This window comes from Astatotilapia calliptera, chromosome 3, assembly GCF_900246225.1.
Source record: "Astatotilapia calliptera chromosome 3, fAstCal1.2, whole genome shotgun sequence".
Lineage (NCBI taxonomy): Eukaryota > Metazoa > Chordata > Actinopteri > Cichliformes > Cichlidae > Astatotilapia > Astatotilapia calliptera.
This window is the reverse complement of record NC_039304.1, coordinates 32,219,204-32,237,914: the sequence shown is the minus strand read 5'-3', so window position 1 is coordinate 32,237,914 and position 18,711 is coordinate 32,219,204. Positions and strand designations below refer to the sequence as shown.

Here is an 18,711-nt window from a genome sequence, read left to right as displayed (position 1 = left end):
GTTTTAGCAGTGTGCACAGATGGTTTACAATATTACCAGCGGTGCTGAAGACACGTTCTGAAGGTGTACTTGTGGCTGGTATACACAGATATTTCCATGCCATGTGTGACATCAATGGATGAAATGTTTTTCATGCATTTTCTACCAAGTCAGTAGATCGTTTTCTCCATCTACAACGTCCTCGCTGAGGTAACAGTCCATTTCTATCTGTGCCTTCTCCTCCAGTCTGCAATTTGGCAAGTAGTTCATCCGTAATTCTGTGTTCTAAATGCGCATATCAGTCCATGATTACATTGCTCCACCCATCAAAAAGTATGGACATATACCACATCAGTCGTTGGTTATTGGACTGACGATTGTCAGTTGGAATATTTTTACATGTCGCCCAACCTTAGCCAGTGACTGTATAAACTGATGCAAACACAAAGATGAAGAGAGCACCAAGTTGGCTTCAGGTATCAAATCCACAATTTATTTCAAGTACAAAAGATAATGTTTACTCACTTGATTTAAAATACAACCTCAGCATATAGAAGAAATCAGTTTGTCATCATTTGCATGTCAGATACAAAGTAAAATATTGTGATTGTGAATAATCTGAACCACCTATACTCGTTACAATCAGTTTTGCGAATTCCGATTGCTTTACATCTTTCAGAGTCTTATTTCTGAAGTACCATCACTAGAGCGATCACACAGCTGAACAACACAACAAGAGCCCCTGCACACTTGTTTTGATTAGCATGGCCATAGAGTTGAATCTCTGGTATTGTGCTTCTAATGAAATCTGAGTAGCTGGTCAGCTTGGTATACACACCTGGCCTGTTTGCGTTAGCACAGCCAGTTCCAAAACTCACCACCCCAGCCTGAACCCAGGACCCGTTTACCATCTGACAAACAAGAGGTCCTCCTGAATCACCCTGAGAAGAGAGAGAGAGAGAGAGAGAGGGGGGGGGGGGGGGGGGGATCCAAAAGATTAATTCAGTAGTGCTTAAACAGAAGATTGCTCAAATCAGAGATTAGCTGACTACAGGAAAAAAAAGAAAAAGGGGGTAATCCAAAATATTTTTAATGCCACTTGTTGTTTTGTTAATGTAAACACAGCACAAACAGCTGATCCAACAGTACCTGGCAGGAGTCCTTGCCGCCCTCCTGGTATCCTGCACAGATCATGTCATACAAGATGTCCACCTGCTCCTTCGGGTCTGTTTGGTACATCTCCTGACATGAACTCTGGGAGATGATTGGCACCTGCACTTTCTGCAGAGTCCCGACTCCTGGCAGAGGGACTGAGGGGAATACGAGGACAGAGGATGAAGAACAAAAAGGATGGCGAGTGTTTGTGTCCAGTATAAATATAAAGCCTCGATCACAAAAATGAGCAAGTGTATGCACGATGCACTAAGGCCATAGGGATGAAATGTTATACATTTCTAAAATAATAGGTATCTGGTGATAAAAATGCTGTCCATAAGTCATATGTATGCATGCAATGAATAAAGTCATGAATTTAGAAAGCCTTACTATTATCCCTGATGTTCCCCCAGCCAGTGACAGTGCACATCATGCCACTTGGGAACAGGGTGTCAGAGGTGGGTAAGCATACAGGACTGACATAATCTGACCAAGTAACAGGGCTGGCCAGTTCCACCAGCGCCACATCCTTTCCATTGTAAGGGTCAGTATAACCATATGGCACCACGATCTGTTTCACTTTATGTGAGGACTCGTATGGATTGAAGCTATTCTGCTGGTAGCGACCAACATAGAGAGTGTAAGAACTAACATCAGATGGACTGGGGGGAAAAAAAGACAAAGAGACAATGAATTAAAGGCTAAACATTTACTTTACAAGCAGGTGTTCCTTGAAATGAGGACTGGTGAAAACAGAAACTTTAAAAAGTAGCAGTTCTGGGTTTAGGTTTCACAATTTTTGTCTATAAGATGGTTTTTGTATGCAAGAATGCTACATGTGGGTGAAAAACAACAACAACAACAAATCAAGCATAATCTGTTTTTAACTCATTCACTGCCATTGACGTCTATAGACGTCAATTGCAGTGAATGAGTCAATGGGTTTAACTCATTCACTGCCAATGGCTGGCAGTGAATGAGTTAATGTCATTCTTTTTCAACAAATGAGAGGACACAAGAAAGACTTCCAAAAAGAAGAAGAAGAAGAAGAAGAAGAAGAAGAAAAAACAGAAACAGGCCCATTTCTAAGAGGAAAGTGTTCTTACTCTGGGAAACAATGTGCTGCAGATAGAACCCAGTTTTCCGTGATCAGAGAGCCTCCACAGATATGACCATCAGGGTGTTTCTGTAACCAATGAGGATTTAGTGAGTAGAGTAATTCAAATCTACACTTTACAATTTAATACATGAAAATCTACTAAAAAATCTAAGTTCCCAAGGCTTCACCTGTACATCCACCTGCCACGGCCACTCGCCTAGTAACGAATCCAGCCCGCCCACAATCCTGTCCTGCATTAATGGTGGTCGTCCACATTCTTGGGCGTTAGAAGCCAAAATACCTAGAGGAGGGAAAGTATAGGTACACCACGGTAGCTGGACTTTTTTTTTTTACTTATTATTATTTTTTAAATTAATGTTACTTAAAAAAAAAATAAGAAGAAGAAAGAAAGAAAATGAAAGACTTCCTCAGCCAAGAACAGACAGCAGATATTTTTCAGGTGGGGAAGAAAAAAAAAATGGCGAGGGAAGCTAACGGGAACCTACTCACCTGTTACGAACCAGAAAACAGCAGAAAATCTCGGTATCACTAACATGATTCGATGTTTTCTATCACAAATGTAGTTCAACTACTACCGAGGCGGTTATCTCTCAATTATAAAACACTGTAAATATGTCCCAGCGTCCTCTATCATTAATCAAAGTCTCCAGCTGTGCAGTTAAGTCTTTAAAAAAAATTACATTTCTAATCGTCTAAGTCGCCCTCCCTGCTTAACGGCGTCAAAAAAAACAATCATAGGTTTCGGGTTTTACCAGTATCGTTGAGATTCCGAGTATTCGCTTTGCGCCTAATCGTCTGTCTACCTGTGTGCTCACCTACAGCCAACCGAAAGTCTTGCTCCCCCCCCCCCGAATCCGCCGGAACCAATAACGTTTACCGAATGGAAAACCCAACCAATCAGATTGTCCTCCCCTTATTTAGTTACAGGTATCAGGTTTTTTTTTTTTTCTTCCGCTTATTAAAGGTGTTCTTTGCATACCAAGAAATTTTAGTTGTTTACATTTTGCCTGTTGATGAAAGCCTGTTTTTGATTTGAATGCACTTTTGTTTCACTTCTGTATTTACTGGTAAAGAGGAGCAAGACTACTCCACTACTTGGTAACTGTTTTATTTGAGTTAATGTCATGTGAGCTGTGCTTTAATGTTCTTGCTATATATCCAGCTGCATTAGTATGAGTTGATTGTGTACTGTTTAGTGAAAATAACCGGTTTAATCTCATTATAACGTTATAATATAATATTCTTTTTATTCATATAAATTTACAGTTTCATATTAATACCTCAAAACTTTTCAAGAACTCCGAACATCACCATTGAGGCACATTCTAAAACGTTATTAGACCACCTCTCAATAAAACATAAAAACACAAATATTGAAGAAATCTGTCAAAATCTAGTTTAAAACTATAAATTATATTGTTATTTATTAGGCATCTGTCTATAGGCTACTCATTCAAATTTGTAAATTTGAAAATTCATGGCTAAAAACAATAATCATAGTTTAGCACTAAAAATATAATTTTATTTAAAGAGCCTGTCGACACTGGTGCTCTTTTTCCATTAGAAAAAAATAGAAAAAATATTTTGGTAATGACCAGGGGCCTGTGCTTCGTACCTCGCTAAGTAAGTTAGCTGGATTAGATTGTTGACGATTTCGCGTGATCCTGGATCGTTCGGTTCCCCGAAGCTCATCCGGGACTTGCTGTCATAGCAACAGAGCCGTAAGCGTAAACCTGCTCGGGAGCAGGTTTACTTTATGTAAACAGGATTAGATCGCGGGCACGCAGGTATGTCCGCTTCATTTATACGAAAGCAACAGCGATATTCCACCACTGTTTCACCATAAATAAATAATATCAATGTAACTGAAGATAATGCAGCACTTGATCCTTTTATTGATGTCACACAGATACATACAGGTCATTTCCTAAAAAAGGGAAATGTACTATTAACATTCTATTACATGTATGTGATTATTACAGATGTAAGTCATATTTCAGAGTAGTAATTGTAAATTACTTCGTGTAATCAAGATGAGAGACCACGGCTATAAAAGCGAAGGTGGATTTGGGAAGCCTGTCGCAGCCATGTCCTGTCCGTATACGCGAGCAGCCCATTGCGGAAGGTGCAAGATTGATAAGGAGAGTTTTCAGAATTCAGCGTATATTGCGGGACAGACAGGATCCTTTAGCTCAGCGCGACAGTGTGCTCATAGAGAGATATCGATTTTCCCGTGAGGGTATTATTTAGGCCTACTTAACCAACTTGTTGACGAGGGGGTGCAGGACCACCACATGTCTTTTTTTGCTCTGCCCTTTTCTTGGTTGCTGTTATAAACAAACAGATTATTCCAGGGTCTCTTTCCAAGAGACGAAAAGCAATATAAGTGATAAATATTACCATTCTGTAGAATATTCTTATATTTCACTTTTACTTGTTCCCATGTTCTAGTGGGTCCTGTTGTGGCTCTAATGTTAAAGGGGATATAATATAACATATTATAATATAATATAATGTAATATAATATTGGATAATATAGTGTGATATGATAAATCTACCCTACCGCCTACTGGTGTTGGCCAGAGGGGCCGATGGCGCAATATGGCAGCCTGGCTTCTGTCAGTCTGCCCCAGGGCAGCTGTGGCTACAACCGTAGCTGCCTCCACCAGTGTGTGAATGTGAGAGTGACTGAATAGTGGCATTGTCATGCGCTTTGGGTGCCTTGAAAAGCGCTATATAAATCCACTCCATTATTATTGTTATTATTAAATTACTTACGAGTTTAATTTGTCAGCAACTTTCTGCCAGCCCTCTCTCCTTGCTTTTGCAGCCTTTGCAGTGTTCCCTTGCGTTCTGATTAAACTCTGAAACTCCTGAAATCCCTCACTCAAGAGTTCTTGCTCTGCTGCCGAAAAATACCGAGCGCGCTCCTTCGACATTTTCGCCGACCAATCAGAGGGTTGCCGATCAATGTTTCCACTATCGATGCGTAGCCCCTTTTACGACACCCAGTGATCTCACATTACTTCATCCAGCTGTACTAATCGTCAACAGCAGGTGTGTTCGGAGAACCGGATTAGCGAGCTCACGGTTAGCGCGATGATTTGGTCTTGGATGTGTCATTTGATGTTGGATGTAATAAGCCACGTACGAAGAACGGGCCCCAGTACTATTAATTTAGGGCAGCAGTGGTATAAAAGTTGTGTTGGGCAGTGGTCTAATCTGCCTCTGCATTAACATTGCGCGTAGTAATTAATAAGCCTTTCATTTGAACCCAGTATTGTTATGCCTATAAACACTCCATGCGACTGTTAGCAAAGTTAACCATAAAATATTTTATTGACTAATTTTATAAAACTGACAATACTGCACACATTCTAAAAAGCCCCTGTGTGATTCAGCTGCACCTATATTGCCCTCATGCTTATATTATGTGTTTATAGATTAAAAGGATCATAGTCCATATCTGCTTAACAGGTGTGCAAGGGACACACAACCAGGGTCAAGCATGCACTAAATTGGACAAATAGTCTTTCTGTTGTTTCCCCCATAACATTATTAGAGGATTACATCTTATTGTCAAACTTGTAAACATCACCTCAGCTGATTTTGTTTTTACATGTTGGCCACACATGTGGTCTGTGGTAATCCTATTTTTCTTTACATGACACCAAATGTTTATTCCTTCTGTCTGTCTATAAAGCTCTCTGTCTTTCTCTCTTTTTTGCCTTTCTCTTTTTCCTCTCTTCCCTGCCTGTGTCTCTCCCTCCCTCCCTCCCTGCCCCAGGCAGTGTGTCTAGTTTCACAGAGCAATTGAAGGTGACAGGGACAGAGAGAGAGGGAGAGGGAGGGAGGGACAGAGGGAGGACACATCACAGTATCGCCCGAGGCTACACAACAGTAGAGGAAGAGCGAGAGATGGAGGGACAAAGAGAAAAGAGAGGGGAGACTCACGAAAGTACTCATAGGGAATTCCATACGCAGGTAATGGGAAAATGAAGTTACACACACACAAAAAGAAAAGAGTTGAAATGAGTGCGTGTGAGTGTGTGCCTCACTTGTGTTTGCCTCCAGGACACCCGATATCCCCTTTTTACCACTAACAGGCTCTTTTTTCTGTCTTTCCTTTTTTTTTGAGCACGAGCGATTCCTCTCTGCTCCTCTCACTCATAATATATGAACACATTATTGGATCCAGTCAGTAAGAGCAATTATAATGCACTCCCGTTTGTTTTTATTTTAACAACTTGATGAATATTTGTCGTGGCATTGTAACCATGGTGACTGCCTCCACCTCCACTGCCCCCACCCCTTCCCTCCCCTCCCGGCCCAGTCCACCTCCCCTTCCCCATCCCCCCTTCAGCGCTGAAAAAGCAAGGGATGGCGAGAGAGAGAGGGAGAGAGAGAGCGGGAGAGAGAGGTGACAGGAATGAACTAACAAGATGCACTAAAAAAATGCATGTCCCGGAGCTACATGAATCTTTGCAGTGAAGCACGCGCCGTCACACACACGCACAGAGACTCAAACACACACACACACACACACACACACACACACACACACACACACACACACACACACACACACACACACACACACACACATTACTCCAGTCGGCACATAGGGATCACATAGGTTAAGCCACATTCCAACAACTGGAACACAATAAGATGCAACAATGATTTCAGAATACAGGAAAAAAACAAAAGGTTAACAAGCTAAAAAAAAGACAAGAGGGTGGGGCAAATGTGTGTGTGTGTGTGTAATGTGTTAATGCTATATTTTTGGGTCCAGTTTTAAATCAGCTGAGCAGTTTTTGTTACTCAACACTCTTTCACTTATTCCCTGATTTCTGTATTCACTATTAGTATTTTTTGTTACTACATTTTTAGGAACTTCTTTTTCGATTTTGTTTTTTTTTGCACAAGCTCTACAGTTTGGTTCCCCTTGTTCTCCTATTACAGTAAAATGACTTCCTCTGAAAATTATTATTTTACATGAAACGTGATAAACATACTTGTTCTGTATAAGATTGCCCGAAAGCTTAACCATGCACTGATTTAACTTCTTAAAAGCACATAAAGTAGCTTAAACCAACTAAAGATTCAAAGTACTTATTGTCATGTGTGCAAAGAAAAGCATTTCTCTGTACAATGAAATTATTTCTCTGCTGTCCACACACAGATGCCGGTTAATATGTACTAATAGATGTATAAATAAATAAATGGAGACAAAAAATGAAGTATTAAATAGATTTATGAAATAGCATGAAATAGATAAAGTCTCATTTGAATCAACTGTAAAAAGCTTTTTTTAAAACAATGTAATCACACAATATGCATTATGTATGAGTAGTTGTGAAATTTATCTATTCTGTATTATAAAAACTAATATCCGTGCTTAAAGTACGTCATGCTGTTATTCCTGTCAGGGTGAGGGTTTCTTTTAAGAAGTATTCAATATTTTTTTCTTAATTAAAGTGTCTAAACGTTTCTTCCACCACTGTTCTTCCTTGTTTTTTTACCTTTGAACTTGTCAAGTCTTTTTCTTTTCTCCGAGGCACGTCTTGGAGGAAAGTAACAGAGAAAGAGGGAGGTGCAGGGAGGGGGGCTTGGATGAAGCAATGGGGGCAGCGGCGAAAGAATAGCAGAGTATGAAAGAGAGAGGGAGCGACAGAGAGAAAGGGAGCGCAAAGTCTTGTCAACCGGAAATAAAACAAGCTGGCACCCTCCCCATCCCCAAGCCCCTACACCCACCCCAAAGTCACATACTTCTTCTTCACTCTCTCCATCTCTCTCCTCTGCCTCTCTGCTCCCATCTTTCATCGCTCTCTTCTCCTTTCTTCCGTTGCAAAGAGATATATTTAAACCCTGATTCTTCTCTGTTCTCGGGCTTCGACTCTACCGTGTACCGTCATACCTGCGTCATTACTTACACCTAAACTCAGACCTTGTGTGTCTATCGCCAAGGGTTTCAGTATGGTGCTCCTTTAACCCACTGTGGGGCCACACGCTGCCTTTGTTCATTGTCCCATAGCTGTAAGCTCTGCGTGTTATAGCAGAGGAACAATACCTCTGTGGTCAGGGAACAATACCTGGGTGTTCTCCCAAAAGGTGGAATTCAAACCACCTGGCCATCTGCAGCATCTAAACAGGCCCGAAACACCAGTGTAAAGATTTAAAAACTTTGGTTGTCTGATATCAAATAGCTGCTTTTGAAAGCTTTTGACTGTATAGCTGGACTCAGTTAGTTATTTAGATCACAGGCAGGTAAAACAAACCAGAAATTATTTGATACCTGAGTCATCATTTAAGATGAGAAATGAGAATATTTAAACCTGATACACGAAGGGATCCTGAATTGTAAAATCTATTTCTTCTGAAATTATAACTAAAAATGAAAACTAAAGAAAGTTATGTAAACATGTTTCCTAATTATTTTCTTTCTTTGAAAATCCTACAAATGATAATGCAGGCGAGTCGCCGCTGTAGGCCAAAGTAAAAGATAATTAACTGAATAAATTAGTGAATGGTTTTGTTAAACAGCATTTTAACTTGCTTTATAGCGTGACATGTTTATGTTCTAAAAATACATTATCATAAAACTATGACATTTTTGTCTTAAAAGGGAAATTTCATAGTTTTATAAAATGATAAAATGACGAATGAATATACAGATCATTTAAAACAGACTATCTGTTGTTTTAATTCAGATTTCCAGAAAAACAAATGTACATTTATCCCAAAGGTTTAAATATCAGTGAATAAATAAATAATAATGAGCTTAATAATAATAGCTAAAATAGCGTATTTATAGGTTGCAAATGAACTTTTTTCCTTAATTATATCTGGTCATAAAGAATATTTTTGTATCTAATGAGATTTGTAGTAAAATGATTGCTCATCCTTCCTCAATCCAGCTTCTTAGACAAGCTGGAAGAAAATAAAGTGTAATGTTAACCTTAATATTACACAATAGACAGAAACATTTTGCTTGCTTACTTGTTATATTTATGTTTTTTTTTTAATTAAGTAACATGCTTGACATATTTTCAGCAGTTCAAATTGATGACTCTGTATTAAAATATGTATTATTAAGCCTATGGCCCTAACACCTGTCCCTAAGTAATTTCATTGCATACATTAATTCACATCATTTTCACGATGATGTAAAGTCTTATTTCCCAACAATCATCATGATTCCCAATTATCTTGTAGTCACTGAATCTTCTCATGCCTACAAGACTCTGCAGTAGCAGCAGGACAGCAGGTACATATAGATATGTCAAAGCTTTATCAAAGTTTTGTCAATCACATCATTTAAACATCTATAAACAAGAATCAGTACAAATTAGGCCCCGCTAGTTAGGACAGCAAGTTTAATTATGTTACGTGTCTGATTGCTAGACACTTGACAGCTGGTTGTACTTAATATTTATGTGTAATTTATGGCTAAAATTGAATTCCATCATCTATTCATCAGCCACTATCGTTCCATTATCTGTGCTTTATGCTCTAGTCTCTCGGCCTCCCCTCCTCCTCTTGCTGGCATTAAGTTCAAACTTGACACTGATGTTGACTCACTTTGTCACCCCTCGGTGGCTCTCTCTCTCTCTCTCTCTCCTCGCTCGCTTTCTCTCTCTCTCTCTCTCTCTCCCCATCGCTCGGAGGACAAGAGTGCCCGCAGACGCATTTCTCTCCAGAGCCCCCCCTTTCACTCTTTCACTTGCTCTCACCCTGTCTAACTCTCTCCATCTCTCTCCTACTCTCCTCTTTCCACACACACACGCACATCTACACACACACGGTATTGTCAACAAAGCTGGAGAACAAGGGACGTTGGGGGACCAGGGGAATAGAGGTCCACGGAGGAGGCGAGTAACACACACAGGACCCCCTCATCATTTCATCTGGACGCTTGGTAAGTTTGAAGAAATTGTGCTGTGTGTTTCGTTTGGTTGCTTCTTTAATTGCCGGTTTATCGCGGGCTATGGGGTCAGCATCGTCACCACTGATATTTATTTAAAAGATTTCTGGACTTTATATTTAAATTGTCATCCCTGTGCACCCTGATCTAACGGAATCACATTTGACCTTTGACATTTTATTACGGCTGTAGTTTGTAAGATGTGGCTCCGTAATGACATACCTTTACCCTTCTTGTATAACTCTCCAATGAGGAAATCTTCCCACCTCAAACATAAACCAACAGGAAAAGAGAGCAGGGTTTTTTTTTTGTGTTTCTTTTGTTTTAACTCTGAGCTGGGTAAATATTTATTTAAGCTGATAACACTGATAAATGAAATACGTTTGCACTTTATCTTTCACAGTGACCATTAACCATGAGTTTGTTTTGGATGCTTTATGGCTGATCTTGCTCGCAAAGCCGCTGTACAGTATGTGATTGCCTGTTTTTTGGCTGCACAGACTTGCGAACATGTTTTGGTTTACTGGGGGGGGGGGAAAGGAGCTGAAAGCAAGTAACACCACAAATGTACTGCCTTTCAGAGTGGTTTCTAATGTACTTCATCTCCCTCTGGTATACTAGCCTAGCAATGTATAACACACACTCGTTACGACAGCGAGCATGTAACTAACTCCATTTCTGCCTGTCATCATGAGGCTAATTCACTACAATGCCAACCATGTGTGAATTCATGCGATATGAACCCCTCCTCCTTCTTCTTCTTCCTCTTCTTCTCCTCTTTTCCCCTACCCCTAAACCTTGCCTCCCCACCCCACCTTAGGAGGTACGATTTGGAGGATTGAAGAAGGGAGAGAGGAGCCAAGGTGCCAGTAAACAGGGTCAAACACGCACGCAGGACGGGACTCTTTTATTTCTCTTCATGGTGGTTTGGACACTCGTATTATGTATGAGAAGTTAACCATGCTGAACCTACAGAGCAGCTCTAACTGGAGTGGGCCTAACAACTGGTACCATGATCCCACCGCCATCCAGACGCAACATAGCACAGGTGAGAGGACATTTTCTGTCTCACTAGATCATAACACAGCCCTCACAGATCACAAGGAATATGTCTTTGATTTTAAACCACTTTCAAAGTCGTTTCGTGGCTACATCACCAGCCTTTACGATCTTAAAATATGAGACACACACCCATGTAACACACATCTCTTTTGTCACCTTCATTGCTGCCAGTGTCTGAGGGATGTCTGCTGGACACGGAGGGCAGCATGGGAGCCGAGGCAGGGGGGGGTGGAGCGGGCAGGGTAGGAGGAGGAGTCCCCGTGGAGCGGGATGAGGGCGAGGAGTCTCAGCTGAGGCTGCAGCTCAAGAGGAAGCTGCAGAGGAACAGGACCAGCTTTACGCAGGAGCAGATCGAGGCTCTGGAGAAAGGTCAGGCCATGCAAGCACGCACAGCACTCTCCTTGCAGCCAATCGCTGCTCTCCACTGGTGCGAGCCAGACCAGAGCGTGTCATGACACAGCTTGTCTTGCTGCTTTCCCCCCCCCTGACAACACCTTTTCTATTGGATTATATTTGTTACACCTTGTTTGCAGGAGTTTCTTAAATGGCTGTGGGGAGGGGGGGGATGCAAATGAGAAAAATCAAAAATCATCCCGTGTATATTTTGGAAGGACATCATCTTTATCAGAGCCTGCAGATGAGAATAAACATTACCAGATGCAAATTATCCACAATCCTCACTCCACAAATATTCCCGATCTGGTCCAGAATAGCCTCCAGGGACATGTAAAGCAGAGGTTTGATAATGCGTGTTTGCCGCGTTTGTATTATGCAGCGAGATCTGGCCCTCGTAGCCCCGATACCCTCTGAGAGGGATCAGAAAGCCACCCTTGACTGGATATGGCTGCAAAGGGCCCTTGAGCTAAATAAGGACGCAATGTCCACTGTGCAGCCGAGTGGAAATGTATCACTGTGGTCACTCTGTGCAAATGACATTAATGAGGTACACTGACCTCACTGCACAGCCAAGGCACAATAACAATCATGTGTTGATACGGACGCCAATTATAACCAAGCCAATTATAACAATTTGCAAGACTCAATTTGCAAATGTATCATTATTTTTGCTAAATAAGTATTCATTAAGTATTTCAGATCATTTACTGACTTTTCGGGTTTCGGTTTCTCTCTTGACATTTTACTAAAACATTTGAACGGAAACAGTTCAGACTATAAAGACAACTAGATCTGAAACTTCAGAGTTCATCAGGATGAATCAGACTGCCGCTTACAGGGTGAGGCACATTCGCGTTTCGACTTGTCAACAACAAAAATGTCAGCAGTTTGTCACCTAGAAATGAACTCCTTTGATGCTCTGAAAGTGAAACTCTCACTAATACGAAGTGTCTGGTTTCAAGCCACACCATTTGTTAGACACCTTGTAGTAAGTCACTTTATATGCAAATAAGTGACAAACAATGCAATTTTCCAATACTAATTAAGAAAAACAATAACCTGCAAGGATTTTTCTTCAGTTTACTTTTACTCAGCCTTCTGTGAAATAAAGTGCTTAGACAGCTTCTCAACTTGAATCCTTTCATATGAACTTTCTGCGTGTTCCATAATCATAAATATTTTATACAAAGTGCAACAGATAAATATTTCAAAAATGGTTGTAAGGATACAGCTCAGCATCCTGGATTTATATGTTCCAAAGAAGGATAATTAGTAATGCTGATATTAAGCAGTAATTACCCAATATGTAGTTGGTTGATTTCTGCTAAAATGACTCTATAAAAGTCAATTTTTGCTTAATTCTAATTCAGACTAAATTATATGATGGTTCCAAAATAGGTGAAGAGCATGCCAGGCTTAGGACTCACTTTGTGTGTTTGATGATGCTTTATATCTTCCGCAGAGTTTGAAAGGACGCATTACCCAGATGTTTTTGCAAGGGAGAGATTAGCGAACAAGATCGATTTACCTGAGGCCAGGATACAGGTGAGAAAGCTCTCAGTCCTCCTCTACAGTCCCATTTATTTGTTAGGCCTAACCTGTAACAGAATCCAAATATATAGACCAATGTAGCTGTTAACAACAAGACAAACGGGTGCAACGGGACTCTTTGATTGGCAGGTGTGGTTTTCAAACCGAAGAGCCAAGTGGAGGAGAGAGGAGAAGCTGCGCAATCAGCGGAGGTCAGGCGGTGTGACTTCTTGCTCGCAGAGCCAAGCCCCCCTGAGCACTTCCTTCAACACGTCTGTCTATCATCAGCAGCACAGCAGCAGTTCAGGTGTGTTTGTTGACTTAACTCATACAGCACACGAGGAGCCTGAAAGCAAGACTTTACCTATTCTCTCAATAATTTATGTATTTGGTGACAGGAATATTTTAGTAGTTTATAATTACCAGCCTCAGAGCTCCCTCTGCTTGACATTTGCAGGCTGGCAAACCATTAGAGGTTCTCCATTAGAGCGCATCTATATTAAAACATTTCCACTGCGAGATGCTTGTGCGTAAATTTGTGCGCACATGCTCACTGTGCGTGCACCCTGTGTGTCTCGCTCTCTTCCTCTCTCTCTCTCCAGGGTCCATGTTGAGTCAGGCTGAGTCGTCCCTGCCCAGCTACAGCTCCCTGTCAGTTTTCTCATCTGGAGTCCAGGTTGGAAATTCATCATTCGTCATTCATCATTTATCATCAGCACCTTCCAAACTACATCACATTCATCATAACAGATCAGAACCTGTTTATTATCACTTCTAGGCTCTGAAATTCATATTAATCAAAGTTAATAAATGATTCTGCAGCTGATAATAAAACGTGGTCACAGCAGTATTCTTTAATATTAGAGACATATGGTTTGAAAGACCTTTAAATTGATTGATTTTTTTAAACTGATGAACGATTGTGACATCGTGTGAATGAATATGAATTACATTAGGGTTGTTTTTTGCTTCTCTCAAATTTTGACTGACATAATGCCATAATTTGGACATTTTTACAGTCAAATAGATCCAGTCAGTTCTTAATAAGGTTCTTATAGATGTGGCTTCAAGCAAAGCACCCAATACACGAAACTGGAGATGTACACTTGTTTTTCTGACAACTTATAGCTCCTTCTTATCAGCCAAACTTTATTAATCATATTTTTCAACCACTGAATTCCAAATTCATTTTGCATTGAACATTTCTCCTGTGGAAAATGCAAAGGGTGTGTCAGGTTGAAGGCCTTGGCAGACTTTGGCATTGTTCTGAAAGCTGGAAGGTTTGCAATATTGTATAAAAGCCTTTGAACAAAAGGTTTGTTATAGAATATGAAATGGTTTTTTAACGAAAATGCAGTTTGCTTTCACATTCTTTGTCAGGAGCCTGCAGCTAATCCCCACTTTGAGGGATGTAGGATGCGCAGCTCTGTGGGTTTCCAGTGGATTGTAATTCATGTGTGCCAGAGCCTCAACAATAATGCATTAGAAATGTCTTCCCGGTCTGATTTCTGAAAATATTATCATCGCAACGTTTAAATCTTTAAAAAGATTTGAAAGAAAACCTTGACTCTTTTTGCATCTGCAGTATTAAACAAAAGCGTGACGCTGCTGTTGCCGCCGCGCTGAACCACAATCCGACCATACCACAAGCCTCTAGCACCTCCGTGTGGTTAAACCCAAACCATGTTGTTGTAACTGTTTTAGTGCTACATGGTCTAGTACAGCGGTCCCCAATCGCCGGGCCTCGGACCGGTACCGGTCCGTGAGTCTTTTGGTACCGGGCCGCGAGAGTTGAGGCTCAGGTGTCAAATGTATAGTTTTCAGGGTTTTTATCGGTTTTCAGCGTTATTTTGTTATCGTTTTTATCGTTTACTCTGTTTTCCTGGGTCTTTTCACGTGTGTTATGAATAAATCTTCTTTTTTTCGGTACCGGTACTAGTTTTATTTTGTTGTATTTATCCGCGACACCTTAAAGGCCGGTCCATGAAAATATTGTCGGGCATAAACCGGTCCGTGGCGCAAAAAAGGTTGGAGACCGCTGGTCTAGTAGACAGCAATGATTCTGCTCTTAAAAGTAGACTTGTATGTAATGCGTACCAACATCTTTCTCCACTCCTGTGTCCGCTCTCAGTCAATTCCTCCCCAGTCGGCCTCCTCCTACTCCTGCATGTTACCTCCATCTCCTTCTGCACCACGCAGCTTTGACTCATCAGCGTACTCCTCCCCTCATCTGCAGTCTCCACCCTCGGCCAACTCCAACACGGGTGAGCGTTTATTAGCATCATTTTGTTATTTGCTTTATTTCTATCTGTGATTTCTGTCTGACTCTTTACGCTTCTGACTGTTTTTCTCCTCTATTCAGGGCTCATATCGCCTGGGGTGTCAGTGCCAGTCCAGGTCCCAGGAACTGAGCCGCAGAGCATGAGTCAGAGCCTGGGTCAGTACTGGGCCAGATTACAGTGAACAACAGACAATCGTTGCCAATCAGCACGACGAGAGAAGAAGAAGGAAAAAAAGGGCATGTAAAATAAAACGAGTGCGAAGAAAAGAATATAAGCAAGCACAGGGCTGAGCTATAGAGGGGCCTCGAAGGGGTTGCAGACCCCAAAAATGCATTAAATGTTTACAAATTCAGCCAAGAGCAGCTTTGGTTGCACTTAACAGTACTCCGGCTGTACTGGTGTTATCTTAGTATTATCAGGTTGCACTTTTGGATAGTATGTGTACATAGCGCTGAAGTCAGGGTTAGGTATAGGATCAGTCTGAGGTGTGTTTAGGATTAGAGTCAGGATTAAATCAGGGTTTAATGTAGCATTTGATATTTAAGACTTAGCTTTGAAACCTTCCAAAATTCCATTACACAGTCTGGTTTTTTCTTTTATAAGTATATATGATCCAAGCCAAAGCACTAAAAAGAACAAAGAGGAAAATACTGGTCTTCCTAAAGCTCAATACACATTTCCGAAAAAAAAAAGTGTTTGCATTTTAGAATTATGTTGCAAAAATGTTGTTTATTCTGTTCAGTTTAATTAAATAGTGCCAGTTGACAGCAGAAGCCATCTCAAGGGGTTTTATGTTGTAAGGTGATGACCCTACAATATTCGCAAGAGGACTATCGATTTAACAGCAAAACTTGCTTTTAACCTCCAGCGAAACCATCCTCCCAGAGGTCAACCATCCACCACAAGCACTCGGATCGTTTATCAAAAAAGGGTGCAGGAGATTGCTTTGAGTTTTAAATTATACCTGACTTTACTTCTACCCTTCAGCTTTAAGATCAATCCTTAAGGCCAGCGTATGTCAGGTGTATTGTGAAGTGTAACCACAGTTTCTTGTTACTTGAGCAGCTCAAAGATATTGTGATAGCTAGCTTGTTCGCTAAGCATAAGCTGTGTGAGGCTACTGTGAAGATTTTAGACTTGCTTACAGCAATCACTTGTACTGAAACTAAAAACAAAAAAACAAAAAAACAAAACATACCATAACAAGTGTAAATCCTGCCTCTCCTGCCAGCAACATTACACTGAGACCACATATTTTTGTACAGACATCTGTGTATGATGAAGATAAGTGTGAAATATTGTCGGATGTTATTGGAGGGAAGAATGTAGCATGCTGTAGGCTCATTCACTCTCAAAGCACAAGTTTGATTAGTAATGCTGATGTCAGTACTGGCTGACCATAAAATCAGTCTACACAATAATAAAAATGGCATTAGCAGATTTTTGGGGGGCAAACTGTAAATCAGCTACATTTTGTCTCTATTCTATATGCTGTGGCTGTAATCTTTTTATTCAATCAATCAAGAAATCAGAAGCAATTCCATAACAAAGTTTGCAGTGATATATACACGATACACCACATCATAAATATTTATTAGCCTATGACAATCAGTACAAAAACATAGTGCAAACACTCAAAAGACAATCAAAGCTGGAAGTAGAGGTAAATAACTGTGAAGTTAATGCAACACTGTCAATACAACAGCAATGGCTTTAACAAATGTGCATGACCAAAACAAGCTGCTACAGACAATCAGCTCCTATCAGAAATGAAATCAAGTATTGTACAAAAAGCTGTTGCTGTAATCTGCAGAGTTTGAACCTCTGCTCACTTTCCTCTGACTATTGGTTTTATTGATGCATCTCATACGAAATGTCTTTCGGCCCTTATTTATTTGTGTTTTCACTCGTTCACACAAGTCCTTTGTGTTGTTGTTTTTGTTGTTGTGTGTTGTGTTAGTACTGTATAGCTACCAAGAGTCAACCCTTTTGTGAAGGCCTTGGATCCCTTTAATGAAAATTAAACTGTGTGTAATGAATCATTAAAGGTCTGCGTTTGTGACATTGTTTTGCACTTGCATGGTTTCACAAGTTTTAAAAGAAAAGGATAATAGTGATGTGTATGTAGATTGGTAACAGGCTAGTAACTGGTCAGCTATTTACGTAGCAACATTATTCATTCCAAAATACAGTCAAATTGGACCATTGGCTAGTAAATCAAAGGTTATTTGCAGTTAACCTCGGCATGCTTGGTGTGCAGTGTGTGCTTAAAAAATTGTGCTGGACAAAAGAAGTAGTAGGCCTAAAAAATGACTATGTAGAGAAGATGAACAGCTAAAAGTCATGTGCATGAAATGTGAAAAATAAATTCAGCAAAGACCTGACACAGGACCTGGGAGATAGGTCAGATCCTAAATACGCATCTGACCCTTCAGCTGATCTCTGAAGCCCCGTCTGAGGAGCTAAAACCCAGACATCAACATTACTGAAGCAGGAATAACAACAACAGAAAGGCAGCCAACATTCAAAGATTAGGGTTGAAAGTCCTACAAGAAGCCTAGAGAACTTTTACTGGAGACTAATTAAAGAAATGAGAAGAAGGCTTTGCTAAAAGAGTTCAGGCTGTTTAGAAGAATAAAGGGGGTCATACTCCCTAGATTTGTACATACGTTGTTTCTGGCTTTTATCATGCATTTCCATGTGTGTATGTGTTGATACATTTTTGCATTTATTTCCCATTTATCTATCAAAATATAAAGAAATGATGGGTTACTCAAGACTTTTGCATGGTGCCGTAGAGTACAGGCCAACAGTATTAGGCTGTTTCTTGAACAAACAGGAAAACTGGAAAACATCATCTGTCCATTCCAGCAAGATTGTTTAAACTCAATTTCCCAGACTTCACCATTCAGAATCTTTTGTTCAACAGCATGAATGGAACATATGCTGTCAACCACTACTACTAAATATTGAGCAGCTAAAAGACTGATCATTTCCCACAGGGCAGCGACATGAAGTGGGCATGATGGAAACTGGCCTGCCATTAGCGGGGCTGCATTTATGCGCTAATGGCTCCACTCACTTGGGCCCTGGAGGATGAACAGAAATTAAATACGGGAGGAGAGGAAGACGGGGGGGAGGGGGCAGGGAAAGATAACACCAGTTATGCTTTGCAGAGCGAATGGAAATGTAGACCCACAAACATAATGTGCTATGAGATGCCAGAGCACTCAAGCCAAATGCAGCATCATCCGTTCTCC

General features: G+C 40.7%; 3 protein-coding genes across 4 annotated transcripts in view; 2 read left to right on the top strand and 1 right to left on the bottom strand.

The window, feature by feature from the left end:
- Positions 1-18,711, top strand: part of LOC113019255 (receptor-type tyrosine-protein phosphatase H-like) — a 423,637-nt gene that overhangs the window by 45,499 nt on the left and 359,427 nt on the right.
- LOC113019289 (serine protease 27-like) lies at positions 446-3,074 on the bottom strand. Its single transcript, XM_026162896.1, has 6 exons — positions 2,744-3,074; positions 2,422-2,534; positions 2,241-2,320; positions 1,525-1,796; positions 1,129-1,289; positions 446-920 (listed from the first exon to the last, which is right to left on the bottom strand). The coding sequence occupies exons 1-6, from the start codon at positions 2,787-2,789 to the stop codon at positions 663-665; spliced, it is 930 nt and encodes a 309-aa protein (XP_026018681.1). The 5' UTR covers positions 2,790-3,074; the 3' UTR covers positions 446-662.
- pax10 (paired box 10) lies at positions 6,114-17,513 on the top strand. 2 transcript variants are annotated; one of them, XM_026162899.1, is made up of 9 exons: positions 6,114-6,238; positions 10,077-10,175; positions 11,002-11,229; positions 11,415-11,612; positions 13,102-13,184; positions 13,320-13,476; positions 13,772-13,845; positions 15,301-15,433; positions 15,532-17,513. In XM_026162899.1, the coding sequence occupies exons 3-9, from the start codon at positions 11,124-11,126 to the stop codon at positions 15,630-15,632; spliced, it is 852 nt and encodes a 283-aa protein (XP_026018684.1). In that variant the 5' UTR covers positions 6,114-6,238; positions 10,077-10,175; positions 11,002-11,123; the 3' UTR covers positions 15,633-17,513. The 2 variants fall into 2 exon arrangements, with proteins under 2 accessions (XP_026018684.1, XP_026018683.1); XM_026162898.1 differs by lacking the exon at positions 6,114-6,238 and having other exon boundaries at positions 9,354-10,175.

What these genes read in the sequence shown, in the direction of transcription:
- LOC113019289 (XM_026162896.1), bottom strand. Translation starts at nt 2,789, where the DNA reads ATGTTAGTGATACCGAGATTTTCTGCTGTTTTCTGGTTCGTAACAG. An exon ending in GCAGCACATTGTTTCCCAGA is followed by an intron (nt 1,797 to 2,240) that starts GTAAGAACACTT and finishes TTTTCCCCCCAG; the next exon opens with TCCATCTGATGTTAGTTCTT. An exon ending in GCGGCAAGGACTCCTGCCAG is followed by an intron (nt 921 to 1,128) that starts GTACTGTTGGAT and finishes CTCTCTTCTCAG; the next exon opens with GGTGATTCAGGAGGACCTCT.
- pax10 (XM_026162899.1), top strand. Translation starts at nt 11,124, where the DNA reads ATGTATGAGAAGTTAACCATGCTGAACCTACAGAGCAGCTCTAACTGG. An exon ending in TACCTGAGGCCAGGATACAG is followed by an intron (nt 13,185 to 13,319) that starts GTGAGAAAGCTC and finishes TTTGATTGGCAG; the next exon opens with GTGTGGTTTTCAAACCGAAG. An exon ending in TTTTCTCATCTGGAGTCCAG is followed by an intron (nt 13,846 to 15,300) that starts GTTGGAAATTCA and finishes GTCCGCTCTCAG; the next exon opens with TCAATTCCTCCCCAGTCGGC.